Source organism: Populus trichocarpa, chromosome 2 (assembly GCF_000002775.5).
Source record: "Populus trichocarpa isolate Nisqually-1 chromosome 2, P.trichocarpa_v4.1, whole genome shotgun sequence".
Classification (NCBI taxonomy): Eukaryota; Viridiplantae; Streptophyta; class Magnoliopsida; order Malpighiales; family Salicaceae; genus Populus; species Populus trichocarpa.
In genome coordinates, this window is record NC_037286.2 from 16,778,800 (window position 1) to 16,794,492 (window position 15,693).

General features: G+C 34.9%; 1 protein-coding gene across 1 annotated transcript; it reads right to left on the minus strand.

Annotated features, from left to right (window-relative positions):
• Positions 1–11,178: 11,178 nt before the first annotated feature.
• Positions 11,179–11,989, minus strand: LOC7487790 (protein SENESCENCE-ASSOCIATED GENE 21, mitochondrial). The gene has a single exon (XM_002301447.4). It carries the CDS (start codon positions 11,744–11,746, stop codon positions 11,471–11,473), a length of 276 nt encoding a protein of 91 aa, XP_002301483.3. The 5' UTR covers positions 11,747–11,989; the 3' UTR covers positions 11,179–11,470.
• Between the last annotated feature and the right edge of the window lie 3,704 nt (positions 11,990–15,693).

Genomic DNA, 15,693 nt, shown 5'->3' on the forward strand with positions numbered 1-15,693 from the left:
CACCAACATTTTTTTACTTGCATTACTACCTAACCTAGATGGAACTAGATTCTCGTGATGCTTGTGTGGTTCTTTAAGAGTTGCTAGGAACCTGGGTCATCTCCATACTAGAAGAGTTTCCTCGTCTGGGTCTACTATTTAAGTAGAGTTTCAACATATTAATCTCATTAAACCTCGCAAACCTAAATATTAAATTTACACTCTTATCACTACAGATTGATACATTGATATAACAAGCTTGACTGACCCCGATTTGTAATATCCTTCAAGTAATTTCTATTTCTATTTCAAACATATTCCGTCCAAGTTAATCACATAACATTTTATATAACTCGTTAAGGGACATGTCTAATGTAGCAGTTAAGAATTCATGACTGTCTAATGTAGCAGTTAAGAATTCATGACTTTCTCCATTATAAGTGATATCATTGTCAGTATTAATAATGATACCATCATGAAATCATAATATTCCAAAATTACTAGACATTCTATCAAACAACACAACAAAACACAATTCTATCTTGGGTTAATCTAAGTGCATAATTTATCAATAAAATCATAACGCTAATATAATTGGCTACAACTTAAATTCATCAAATTAATTGGTGAACACCTACATTCATCAAATTTTGCTACCATAACAAAATTATCAATCAAATTCATGTATTTCCACTACCAGAAATTCGCTAAATAGTAACGGATTTACCGACGGAGTATTTCTGTCGGTAATTTGAGGTCGAAATTACCGACAAAAACTGTTCTGTCCGTAATTCAGTCGGTAACTACCGACGGAAAATGTCCATCGGTAGTTACCGACTGAATTACGAACGGAACAGTTTCCAAATTTAAAAAAAGACGGGTCGCAGACATGGAGGTTTTGGCGGGGTTATTTTTACCGACGGATTCAAAACGAAAGCCCGTACAGTGACGTGACCGGTTCGCCGTTTAAAATGCCGACGGAATCACCGGGGGATTCGAAATGCCAGATCCGTATAGTGACATATCGATTTTTCCATCAGAATCACCAACGGCATCACCGATGGAGTTTCCGTTGGTGAAACCGTTGGAAAAAGTTAATATATGTCCTCTTTGCCGACCCTGTCCTCCCCTATTTCTCCTTCTTCTTCCTAATCTCAACTCTCCCCATCTGCAAACAACCAGCCCCCCCGCCCCCCCAAACAAAAATGTCTCTCATCTCAGCACAACAAGTTATATTTCTTGAAGTTTTGTGGTCACAACATCCGTGTTCTGATTTACCGAAGGATTTTATCAATTTTTGTAAGTAATTATATCTTTTTAAATTTTAACATTTAATTAAATGTCAATTTTATTATTTTTTTAGTATATGTATTTTGTTAGTAGATGTACATGTTTTATTGTTATTTCTCAAACAAACTTGTAGTATATGAATGTATAATTCTATACTTGTTATGGTTTGTTTTAGATTTTGTAAGATTGTATTTGTTTGTAAATTGTTAAAACTTTATGGAACTACCGAATTACATGTAATGTTTTGAAATAATTAATAGCTTGCTTAATGGGTCCGTTTAAAGTTTTATCAATGGTATTGCGGAGTGGTAATTTCTGTAAATTTATATATATTAATTTGTATGGACGTTGATAAATGATAATGAATATTTAATATTTATGAGAAGTTATGATTGGTTTGTTGGAGTGGTAAAGTAATATTTTTGCAAGTTTATTTACCTAACTTAGTTAATTAATACATGATGTCATCATAATTTTAATTATAGAGGTTCGATATAAGTCATGAATGATCGTTCATGGATGTATCGAGATTCACCCCAAGGATTGTGGAGGATTGATTATTGTAACGGGGTTCAGGGTTTTATTAATTTCGCAACATCTATTCCCAGAAATTTTACTGGAGGCGGTATTAGGTGTCCATGCAGGAAGTGTCAAAATAAAAAATATCTGCATCCAGATGTTGTAATGATGCATCTTCTACACAAAGAGTTTATGGAGAATTACCAGTGTTGGTATGCACATGGAGAAGTATTTGTTAGTAAGAGGAGAATGGGAGAAACGGTGGTTGGGTCTACTTCTAGTGCTAGCAACGTGCATAAAGCGGCAAATGACAACACTAATCCTTACAGAAATATGGTTATGTATACAATGAGAATGAATCAAGGTAATGTCAGTCAATGTCCAATCGTAGAAGAAGAACCTAATGCAGATGCAGCTAGGTTTTTTGATTTATTGAAAGATTCTGACGAACCATTATGGGATGGCTGCACGAACCATAGTAAATTATCGGCCGTAGCACAAGTGTTCACCATCAAGTCAGATCACGGGTTGAGTGAGGCCGGGTATGACAAGATTATTGAATGGGAGAGAAGCATTTTACCTGAAGGGAACAAGCTGAAAGAGAACTTCTATGCTGCGAAGTCCATGATGAAACCCCTCGGTTTAGGATACCAGAAAATTAACATGTACCCTAACTTCTGCATGTTATACTACCTTGAAAATGCTGAGATGACCGAGTGCATGACATGCGGGCATTCTCGTTACAAACCTAGAACTGGCAGGGGAAAGACTCTAGTGGCATATAAAAAACTTAGATACTTCCCGATCACACATAGACTGCAGAGGTTATTCATGTCACCAAGGACTGCTGAGCACATGACATGGCACCAAGCACATGATACGGTTGATGGAGTGATGGTGTATCCTTTTGACGGCGAAGCGTGGAAACTCTTTAACAGTGTGCATCCTTACTTTTCAGCTGAATCAAGGAATGTGCGTCTTGGGTTGTGTACAAACGGATTCAACCCATTTGGATCATTTGCTGCTCCTTATTCTTGTTGGCCGGTCATACTCATAGTTTATAACTTGCCACCAGGAATGTGTATGAGGTCGGAGTTCATGTTTTTATCTACTGTCATACCCGGTCCAAGCAGCTCGGGGCGGAATATAGATGTTTGTCTTCGACCGTTGATTGATGAGTTGACACAGTTGTGGTCCTCCGGAGCTCTGACTTATGATATATCGAGGAAATAAAATTTCCTTATGAGGGTGGCTTTGATGTGGACTATCAATGATTTTCCAGCTTATGAAATGCTTTCTGGTTGGAGCACGAATGGGAAACTCGCATGTCCATACTGCATGGAAAACAACAAGGCATTCACGCTAGCAAACGGAGGTAAAACTTCTTTTTTGTACTGTCAGCGTCGCTTCTTGCCACTTAATCACAAGTACAAAAGGAACAGAAAAGATTTCTTTGTTGGCAGAGTTGAAAAAGATGTTGCATCCCCGCGTCTTTCTGGTGAAGAATTGCATGATGTTGTATCAGAGTACAGTGACATTGTGTTTGGCCTTCAATCAGGTAAGCAAAAGTTTCTTGGTTTTGGTTTGACCCATAATTGGGTAAAACGAAGTATCTTTTGGGAGCTTCCTTATTGGAAGACCAATTTGCTCCGCCATAACCTTGACGTCATGCACATAGAAAAGAACATGTTTGAGAACATTTTCAACACCGTCATGGATGTGAAGGGGAAGACAAAGGACAACATCAAGGCTAGATTGGATATAGCTTTATACTGTAACTGTAAAAATATAGAGTTGATTTATGATGAGTCACGGGTCGCAAAACCAATAGCAAGCTTCGTGTTAGAGAAAAACGCATAACTGCTAGTCTACAAATGGCTTAAGAGTCTGCGTTTTCTGGATGGACATGCATCGAACATATCAAGGTTGGTTAATATAGAGGACTGCAGATTGTATAGAATGAAGAGTCATGACTGCCACGTGTTTATGCAAGCACTCATCCCATTAGCTTTTTGTGATTTGTTGCCAAAGGGAATATGGGATGCACTCACGAAGATCAGTCATTTCTTCAGAGATATATGCTCCAGCAAGTTGAATGTTGATCACATTGAGAGGCTTCAAACGAATATCATCGAGACACTATGCAAACTTGAGATGATATTCTCTCCATCATTTTTTGACTCAATGGAGCATCTCCCTATACATCTACCATTCGAGGCAAAAGCTGGAGGACCGGTCCAATATAGATGGATGTACCCATTCGAACGGTTAGATATTATAGTTGCAATGTAATTAAAAATACTTTTATTATTTTCTATGTTTTTCTTAATTGAAAATACTTGATTAATTCAATCCAGGTACTTGTTTAATATCAAGAAAAAGGTTAAGAACAAGGCGCATGTTGAGGCTTCGATATGTGAGGCCTATATTGTTGAGGAGATCTCAACATTTATCTCGTACTATTTCAAACCTCATCTAAGAACAAGAATCAATCGCGTTCCACGGCATGATGATGGCGATGAAGTGCCTTCCAATGGGAACTTGTCAATATTCTCCAATATTGGACGACCCACACCTAAAAATGTTGTAAGAGGAAGATATTTGTCGGAAATAGAGTTCAAACAAGCACACAACTATGTTCTATTTAACTGTGATGAGCTGAGACCTTTTATTCAGTAAGTTTATATATGTGTAATACTAATTAAACTTTGTGAGTAATATATTGTTAATTATATATTGTAATATCATACACTCACTATCACTTGCAGGCAACATCGACAATATTTGCTCTCCAATAACTCACAGCTGACCGAATCCCAGATCTTTCAATTACAAGATGAATAATTTGCCACGTGGTTCAGAACACTTGTAAGCACTATCACAAACTCATTCTAACTTGCAAAACTACTGTACGTATGTATATCATTACGAGATTCTCGTTCATTTACTGTTTATTGATGTACATTACATACAAGGTTTATCAAATGGGAAGGAGTGCGCCTAAGTCATTGTCTTCACTAAACTTGGGGCCTGAAAGAAAATGTAAGTGCTACAACGGGTATTTTGTCAATGGATATGTTTTCCATACTGAAGAATACGGGCAAGGAAGAAAGACATGCAACAACGGTGTTTATGTTAAGGGATCCACTAGTAGTGAGTTAGAAGTTGACTACTATGGTAGATTAGAAGAGATTGTCGAACTGCAATATCATAACGAGCAGAATATAGTGTTTTTATTCAAATGCTATTAGTATGACACGACTGACAGAGGAATCAGAGTTGATCCGCACTATGGTCTGGTCGAAATCAACTCAAAAGCTAGACTCCGCAACATAAACGGTGTCTTTGTTTTCGCAAAGCAATGTCAACAAGTTTATTACACATACACCCCTTCATTTGGAAAGGATCGATCAAGAGTTGATTGGTTGTTCGTTTTAAAAACAAAACCCCGGGGTCGTGTCGAGGTTGTTCAGGATGAGAACGAAGACACAAGTGTGCGAGATGAAGTCTTTCAAGTTAGTGAGTTGGTTGAACCATTTCGAGTTGCTCTTTCGATTGAATTGGAAGAAAATTCAAATTTTCAGGTTTTCGATGATAGTCTTGTTGATGTTGACGCAGAGGAGTTGAATGTTGTTTTGAGCTCTAGCGGACAAGCAAATGTCGATGAAGAAGATAATATCCATATTGAAGATTGCGATGAAGGTGATGACAATTCAATTGATGACGAAGAAGAAGAAAATTCTAACTAACAATCAAAATGAAGCCCTGTGTAAAACCCTTTCTTTCATGTAATTTAGATTATGGATGATATATTTTGTAACACGAAATATTTATTACTTGAAATAATTACTTGAAATGCCACAATCACGAAATAATTACTTGAAATAATTATAGATCATGGATGATATATTTTGTAACACGAAATAATTACTTGAAATGCCACAATCACCGACGTCCATACCGATGGAATAAGTCCCTCGGCATTACACAGAGAGTTCGAAAATAATTACTTGAAATGCCACAACCACCGACCCTAATACCGACGGATTAAATCCGTTGGCATTTCACAGAGAGTTCGAAAATAATTACTTGAAATGCCACCATCACCGACGTCAATACCGACGGATATAAGTCCGTCGGTAAGTTGTCGGCGGGTCAATTTTACCGACAAAATTATCGACGGGTCAATTTTACCGACAAAATTATCGACGGACTGCGCGAATTCCAAAGGGTTGTGCATTAAATGCATCTCTGACTGCGTCATCTTGCCGATGGAATTACCGACGGACCACGAAAAATATGGAGGGTCATTAAAAATTTTGGTGCGAAATTCAAAAATTACCGACGGATTTTTGACACTTCACCGACGGAATAAATTAAAATAATAATTAATTTTATATCCGTCGGTAAAGCTGCCATATAAGTTCCAGCGACCGCCCTTTCAGTTCATTTTTTCTTCTCCTCAGTTTTTCACCTTAAATTTTGATTCTTTTCCTCCCCATTCTTCAAAGCTTTCACCTGCAATCTATAGCAAGTTTTCTTGTGAATCTTCATCAGTTTAAAAGGTATGTGTTTCTTCTATTTTATTTTACTTTAAGGGGTTTGTTTTTACTTTTTTTTTTTGTTATGTTTTTTGTTTTGGTGTATTTTTTGTAATGTAGATAAAGTATTGAATTCAACACATTATTAAAGTAAGCATATTTCATTCCTAAAGTCTATAGTTTTTTTTTTTGAATTTATTGAATATGTTTTATTGTTGTATTGGCATAATTATTATTAGTTAATTTGTTGAATATTTATTGTTAATGTTGAATTTACCTTAGAATTAGTAATTGAGTATGTTGAAATAATTATTAATTTAACTCTATTATTGCATGATTTGTGTTTAATTTTTTCCATTTATTTTGATTGTTAGTCTAGAGTTTTTTTTTTAATTTATTGTTTTGTTGAATTGGCATAATTATTGAATAATTTTTTGAATTGTAATTGTTAATGTTGAATTTACCTTAGTATTAGTAATTGAATATTTTGGAATAATTGTTAATTTTACTCTATTATTGCATGATTTATGTTTAAGTTTTTCCATTAATTTTAATTGTTAGTGTTTTTTTTATTTATTGAATATATTTTATTGTTGTATTGACATAATTATTGAATAATTTGTTGAATTGTAATTCTTAATGTTGAATTTACCTTATGATTAGTAATTGAATATGTTAGAATAATTAGTATAGATTGGGTAAATTGGTTGTGGCTATTGTTAATATGTGCAGGTTTGTGGATTTGGGTAGTATCCAGTATAGGGGAGGTACTGTCGAATTTTTTTTGAACATTTGAATTTAATTATATAATTATTTGTATAACATTGTGTAGATGCGTAGAACGAAAACCAAAGCTGGTCGCTCACGTATGGTCGCAGCTAGTTCGTCTAGTAGCGAGGATGATATTTCCTTAGGTGCCTCTCAAGAAGAGGCACCTACACCACCTGCGCCGTCAACCGATGCCGCCTCTTCCAGCGCTACTTCACAGTGCAGAGGCGGCGTGCCTTCATAGAGGAATCAATTTACCCACAAGTACGAGGCACAGTGGAAGGACGACCTTTAAAAGTAAGTTTGTTAAGGTTTTAGTTTTTTTTAAAAAAAAATTACAACATAATTTATGAAGTAATCACTATTGAATTTATTTTATTTATTTTTAGGTTCACAAACCTTGAAGCCGCCTGAGTAATATCATCGGCGTTTAAATCGTCGATGGAGTTCTATTGTTTCAATGGAGTCAGATATCCAAGCATCCTGAATGGATGCCTAAAATCAATGCATGGTTTGACAGGTTTGAGGTTGGTGTTAATTTATAATTTTCAGCTTGTTAATATAATTGTAAATAAATTATTATTTTTATTTAAAATTAATTATTTATACACAGAACAAATTCTGCTGGGACAGTGAGCATAACACTGTTGCGAGGAGGGTGTGGGAAAATCACGCGGTAACTAGGTAACATCGAAAACAATACAAGATTTTTTTTAGGCAAAAATTTATGTTTCGAAATGTAATTTTTGGTTGCGTGAAGTAGGTTGCGTCATTTTTGGTATGAAGCATAAAAAAAAGCAAAAAAAACTGCGAGAGATAGGGGTTTCCAAGGCTGGAACAATGTTGCAGTTTAGAGGGATTTCAAATCAATATACATCCCGGAAGATATATGGCCACACTATCTTGAGCACGTGACGTCTGAGCAGTTCACACGACGTTCACAGTCCGGTGCTGGCAACCGAAATTGGCCAATTCATGGCTCGGTGACAACGCACACTGGCGGCTCCGTTTCGTTTGCTGCACATACGAAACGGATGGTAAGATTAATTTAAATGAAATATATCGTTAAATTAATTTGTTGTTAATAAATCTTTTTTCATTATAGGCTATGTCTCTTGGACGTGAGCCGAGCCCGATGAAGCTGTTTGTGGAGACACACGTGCGGAGTCAAGACCGCCAAAAGGGGGCGCAACAGTTCGTTGATAGTCGTGCTCAACATTTTGTGGTATGTTTGTTCAACCATTTTATTTTGTAAGTTATTATGTTTATTGAATTGAATATGATGATTACTTTTTTTTTATTTTCAGGAGACCTATAATAATCGGTTGAGGGAGAGATACAGGGATGATATTTTGACCCATCCGAAATTCAATCCGAATTTGTGGATGGAGGTTGGATCGTCAGGTGGACCCGATAAAAATCGGGTTTACGGGCTCTCCAACACTACGGCGACAACTTGCGGTCGACCCGTAGTGTTTCAACCGTTGGGAGCTCCCAATCAATATCAAGCTCCCAATCTAAGGAGTTCGTGGCCTTGCAGCAACACACGGCTCAGCTCACCGACAAATACAACCACCTATCAGCGGAGTACGCACAACTCAAAGCGTCTCAACCACAACAAAGAGCAGAGTCTGAACAAATCAAAGCGTCTCAAGCACAACTAAAAGCGGAGTCTGAACAATAAAAAGCGGCTTATGAACAACAAAAAGTGGCTGATGAACAGCTTCGCGAAATGGTCATGAACATGGCAACACATAGTGGATCATGTGCACCTAATCCTTTTTGGCCGTATAACCACCAGCCTCCTCCAGGATCTCCTCCTCCTCCTCCAGCTCCACCTTTATATTAATTTGTAATAAACATTATTTACCTTTAAAACTTCATTTAATATTTTTTTTGAAACATATTCAGTTTGTAATGAATATTATTTAACTTTGATTTTTTGTTTTTGATGTTTAATATAAATTTTATTTGCATAATTGGTTTTTATTACCATTAATTTATATAGTTTTATATTATATATTCTAAATAATTTTTTAAAAACAAATTTAGAAAAAACTATTACCAAGGGTTGTACCGACAAAATGAATCCGTCGGCATCTGACAGTAGCATTCACCGACGCATTTACCGACAGATATTTCGGTCGGTATTTCAAACACTCACCGACAGCCTTACCGACAGACTTAATCCGTCGGCATTTGACAATAGCTACCACACTTACCGACGAATTTACAGACAGATATATTCGGTTGGTATTTCAAACACTCACCGACAGCTTTACCGACGATACGTAGCCGTCGGTAAATCACGATATCACCGACAGAATAAAAATCTGTCGGTATATTTCAAGCGAGAAACTTTTTTTTGGCGCGCAAATTTCGTCTGTAAAACCATCAGCAAATGGTTTTTTTTTTGTTTTTCCGACCGATATAGTGACGAAATGGGGAATCACCGACGAAGGGAAAGCCGACGGTCCGAATCCGTCGGTGAAGACGTCGGTCAATAAATCACCGACGAAATTCTAATCACACACCGACGGGATATTTCCGTCGGTAAAACTGTGAAATCTTGTAGTGTTCATAGCTAATATTATTATTTTATATGTAATTCGGTATAATTCATAATTTAACATAAATCAACACTAACTCTTCCAAAATAATTTTGTTAATTCAAAATCAACAACAACCCAAAATCATTGATTATTTTATAAAATAACCTAATTATCAACTAAATTTATATCTAATTAACGTAATCTCTAATTCAAAACCCTAACATGGTATGAAATCAAATTAACACAAATTAGAATAAATAACATCAAATTAATAGAGGAGAAATGTTCAATATACCTCTAAATATAGAATATGGGTGGTGATGGTGACTGGTGACGACTATTTTGGTCAAAAATTGAATGAGCTATAATGGAGAGCGAGAGAGAGGGGCGGCAATCTGGGCCTAAAGAGAGAGATATGGGTGATACTGTGGTTTTTTGGGAGTGTTTCTCTGTGGGGAGAGAGGGAGGGGGTGGTCACTAACGTCAAAAAAAGGGTAGGGGAGGGTTGTTGTGGGGAGAGAAAGGAGGAAAGAAGAAGAGAAAGGGAAGAAAGAGGCTCTCTATGTATTAATTTCTAATAAAATCATAGGTGTTATCTACAACTCATTAAATTGTGTTACATCTCCAAATATTTTATCCATTGTGTTACTTTACCAAGTTTTTTTTTAATTGTGCTAAAAAAAAAAGTCAAGTAAATTAAAAAATAAAATAAAAATTCACTAATGTCGCCAATTATTGTATACGAGTTCAATTATTAAACCATTTATTGGTATACAATGAATAGACAATGCCACTCTCAGCGGCCGAAAGTTGTGTAAAACTATTAGGAAGGCAGAGTCGACCAAAAAAGGAAATTATGCAATTTTTGTATTATACTACACGCTGTGACAGCGTGTGTGTGTATTATCTTGAGGTTGCGGTTTGAAAAGGAAAATTAAAAAAAATTATAATATTACATTAATTAATCAAACACTTTATAAACTATAATTAAAACAAAATATAGTATTAACTTTCCAAACTATAATTATTTATCACATTGAAGTTTCTTCAATCGGCACTGTAGCTGTTGCAATAAGAATATATAAAGTGGAGATTGGAAATTATATTTTTTATTTAATCAGTTTGTTAGGGAGAATCTGTTTTGTAATTCCAAAATTAAATATTGCAAATGATAGGCTCTCCAAAAATGAAGAGCAACACTGGCTAATTAAAATGCAGACATGCACAGTTCATCTAAAAGCTGGTTTTACAGGGTGTTGCCGAGCAGAGCGCCATCAATAGAAAGGCGAAGCTTTGCCCACCTATGCATGCTGCCCACGCGAACCAAAATAGTTTGGTAAAGGCAGTTCTGCCTTCAGGCTTTTCGTCTTTCTTTACCCTTTTTTCCCTCAAAAAACTGCTTACAAACTGTTTTCCGTGAGGGAAAAATCACATCAATCAGGCCATCACAGTGATTGCACGATAGCCAAATATTATGAACAATTAATAGTTTTCGCATACAAAGAAAAAAGATCGATAATCTGGGATCATGAGTAAAAATATATTGTAATTAACCATCGTTAAAGTACTTCTAAGAAGAAAAATTACATCAATAAGAAATCTGTGAAATCTCTTGTTTCCTCAAACAGAGAGGGCTAGAGATGCGTGCCATAACAATAATCAAATCAAGCCAGGATCCGCTAAACATGTCACAGCACAAGCCGATAGCCCACGAGCCCCACAACCCACATATATCCATCGATCCCTTTTTTTTTTTTTTTTATCATAGAACATGATGTAGTAGTAATCAGATTTTATTAATCTCATGAATTAGTAATTTCTTCAATGCTTCTTCAAGAGAGTAGCACGTAATTCAGCCGCATCGATTTCCTGAGCAACATTCTCTGGTCTGTAGAATCCAGTACGAGGATCTGGAACCCAGGAAATCTTCTCGGTGGTCTTGGTAACCTCCTCCCCTGTTTTCTTCATTACAGCAGCACCGCTTCTTGCCTTGGACACAGCAGCTCCTTGGGATGCAACAGCTGAGAATCCTCTGCCGTTGATTGCCTCGCTGATCAGGCCAGAGATGACCTTGGCGTTTGAGAAAGAACGAGCCATTCTACAAATACAGTGTGTGATTTGATTCAAACTTTGTGAAAGAAGTTTTACGAAAACAAGAGATGATGGATCTTTTATATATTTCAACTGCCGTAGAAACTTGTTTGTTTCTTCTTCGAGAAACTTTCTGCAGCAGTTGAAGGACCCAAAGACTATCTTTCTTTCTCGGCTCTCTCTCTCTCTGTTTAAGTTTGCAAGAATATATGTGAGTGATTACAAAAGGGAGCGTCAAGGGGTTTATATAGAAGAGAAGGAAACCGAGACGCGTGAGGATTGAAGAGTAAATCCCGCCCCACTAGGATGAAACGGCCGGACCCCGTCAAATTACGCTTCTAGATATACGCACCGAACCTCTCTTTTCTTGCCACGTGGTGACTGTTACTTACAGCCGCTGCTTATCTTTATGTGCACATAAGATTTTCTTTTATTTTTTTAATAAGAAAAAGAAAATATCAATTTTTTAAAAATAAATTTAAAAAATAAACATGGCTGATTATTTCAACACGGTAAAATCTCTTACCTGTTTATTATTATTATTATTATTATTATTATTGTCTCTTTACAATTAAACTGATTGTTGTGATTAATCAAGGCGATGAAGGAATCACCAATGAACCGACGGTCGAGAGAGAGTCAGCAAAGGAGGGATGACTTTTCTTACATCAAAATCAAGCATGTGGAGAAAAAAGAAGGAAGTAAACTGTTTTCGACAGAGAAGGGTCGAGGTGAGTGCGGTGTCCGAAAAAGCTAATGACTACAGCCGATGTTAAGTGCGCAGCAGTCCACGTGTCAGGAGCTACTTGGGAGAAACAAACAGGTTCCTGGCCTCATGAAATCGTGAAAGGTCTAGGAGGTTTCCAACCAAGTCAAGAGTCAATAATTAAAAGCAAAGATGCATCCAGTGGGTGCAGACTCTGGCTCTGTTGGAAGAATGAGCTCTAGCTTGAGGAGGCCAATTTTGAATTGAATAATGGAGAGAGATGCTATTGGCTACCGCCATAAGGAACTCATGTGCACATGTTGTTGAGAGTCGCTATCACGAAACGGGCGTCCGACATTGGGCATGGGGTCTTCTTGTCCAAGGAGTGTGGGGGTGTTTGGGAGTGTGGTTGTGGTTGGTTTTCAAAGTACTTTTCATTTAGAAAAGTATGCTAATAATATTTTTTTATTTTTTAAAAATTATTTTTGAGATCAGCATATCAAAATGATTTAAAAACATCAAAAACATATTACTTCAAAGCAAAAAAAAAAAAATCAAATTTTTTCGAAAACACTTATAAAAAGCACTCCCAAACAGGCAACTTCCTTTCCCAGGTTTCTCGTGCTCTCAAAGTCTTATCTTTCTCCTACCTTCTAGATATAAGATTCTTCCACGTGAATGGTGGCTGCAATTTCGCCTCTGTTTCCCTTTACATTTTGTTAATTTTGGGATCACTTTATAATTTCATAGGATTCTTTTTCAAGTCTTTGTACGTGTTTAGTAATGTTGGTGGATTGTATTTTTATAAAAATATTTTTTAATTTGAAAATAAATCAAAATAATATGTTTTTAGAATATTTTTATTTTTAACATCAGTATTTCAAAATATCAAAAAACAAATACTTAAAATTATCAATTTAATGTTTTCTTAAATAAAAACATGTTGAAAAACGGGTTGAACCATGTTAGCAAACATAGTTTTAATTAGACAATTTTAGTTGAAACTTTGCCCTTCCTTCTTAATGTTACTAATGTACTTTTAAAATCAATATTTTTCTTTTAAACACATTGGTTTTTTATAAAAAAATTTTACACAAATAAGTAAATGTGTATCATAAGATTTTGTTTTTGTTAATTATGATTATATAATATAATCTAAAAAACTACTTTTGTTGTTGGTCGGTCGTCGAAACCTCCAAAATATAATTTTGACTTTACTATTACAAACAAAATAAATTCATAGTATGATTATTGTGAAAACCAGGTCGAACCCATGAGAAATTTTGTTTAATCTTCCTACAATATATTGAAATAAAAAAAGAACAGGGTATATGAATCACAAATTAAAGAACCAAAATTCTAAAAATAAAAATAATAAATTGATATGTCATTAACTCAGTTCAAAGATCTAGATATTTATTCCTATAAAATTGTTGATCATCGAAGTAAAATACATATCCTTTCAATTCAAGAAAATAAATTCGATGTTCCTTAAAACTAAGAGGAATCGAGGAGATTATGAGTAAATTGATTAGATAAGACTTTCTAATCAATTTCTTACCATCAAACGAATTTAATATTGAAAATCAATTTTAACTCACTCAACAATAGCCTTAGGAGTAAAGTTTGTAAAATTTATTCTAAGCACCGTTCAAAAGCTTGAGCAATTTAACTTAGTTTATTCCTCCCTAATAAATTAAAATGATAGTTATAGTAATCAAATGAACTCCTTTGCTTCTTATTCTAGTCCTTAACAATAATTACATATTGAAAGAAACTAGAAAGCACATATATACAATTTCAAAACAATTCAATAAGCATGAACATAAATCAACAGCATAATTATGAAATAAGGATAAATAAGTACTTGAATATGAAAGAATTACAATGATAACGTTACTTCTCACAACTTAATAATGGAGATGGTGTCTATTCTCCTTGAACCAAAAGCCAAAATTTAGCTCATAACTGCTGGAAAATTAACAAAAACAAAGAGAAAACAACACTGTAAAAAAACAAAAGAGAGTTGTTTTTGTTGTGATTGGCTTCCTTTATTCCCTCCCTCAGTTGTTGTCTTATGTTAGGATTCTTCTCCTGATTAGGAATCCTTAATGTTACTTAGTTCCTTTTTTTATCTGGTCATTAAGGTTAGTTAAATCCATCAGAATTTATGTTGAAAACTGACTCTGCTACTATCACAATTCTACTATAATTTAGACATTGTTTTAACTTGGTTGACATTGTTTTTAACTTGGTTTCTTGCAATATTCGGTCATTCCAGTTGTATTCTTTTATTAATGGAATATTAGAGGCTTGATTTGCACCTTTCTTGGATCTTAAGACTCATCATTTCTATGTCAGACTCTTAGCCATAGTGGGATGCTCGACACCGTTAATTTCCTCATCAGATCAGGAGATCAATCTTGTTTTTTAGCTTGCGTCTGGATTTTCTCCTTGAAAATGATTTTTATTTGACCTGTAACCTTTCATAAAAGTTGTATTCTTGGATGTGTAGATGATTTTGGGCTTTTGAATCACATGATTTCAATATCTGAAGCTCAAGATAGCCAATTTGAATATGTAGTATGAAAGTAGAGAATTCTGCTGCAAGTAGTATTTCAGCCTGATTTTACAGGTCTGATTAGAGGTTTAACCGAACTTGGATTTCTACCCATAATACCTTTCTAGAAAGCTTGATATGTGTGCTTTAACTTTTATTAAGCTCATATTCACATTCTAAAATTATAACTCACTGAAAAACCTGTCACAAGAAGCAAGGTCTGAAATATAAAATGCAGAAATTTTTATCTTTTAGTAATTAATTCACAGAGTCTCTTAGGTATGTCAAACTCATAGAAATAACTTCCAATAAGTTCAAAATATATTAATAAGCATAATGTAAAACAAATAAAAAAAACATATGTATATTTTGCACTTATCAATTATATAGCTAAAAATGTGTTAAAACTCTATAGAATAAAAAAAATAAAACTAAACTTTGGCTTTAAAAACAATTAACATTCAATTTTGGATGCATTGTGTTTATGTATATATGCCTTGTATCAAATTGATTGGTTACATGTAGCACTAACTTTGTTCATGTAAAATATATTTATAATTAATAAAGGCTTTTCTTTATCTTTAATGTTCATTTATCTTTGATTAATGAAGTTAATGTATGATTAATGAATCTAAAATAAAGATAAAGTCCTTAAAACAAAAAATGTTTTGCAAGGAAAATTATAAA

Bases quoted from the DNA above. Each gene is read 5' to 3' on its own strand.
- LOC7487790 (XM_002301447.4), bottom strand. From the start codon at position 11,746: ATGGCTCGTTCTTTCTCAAACGCCAAGGTCATCTCTGGCCTGATCAGC.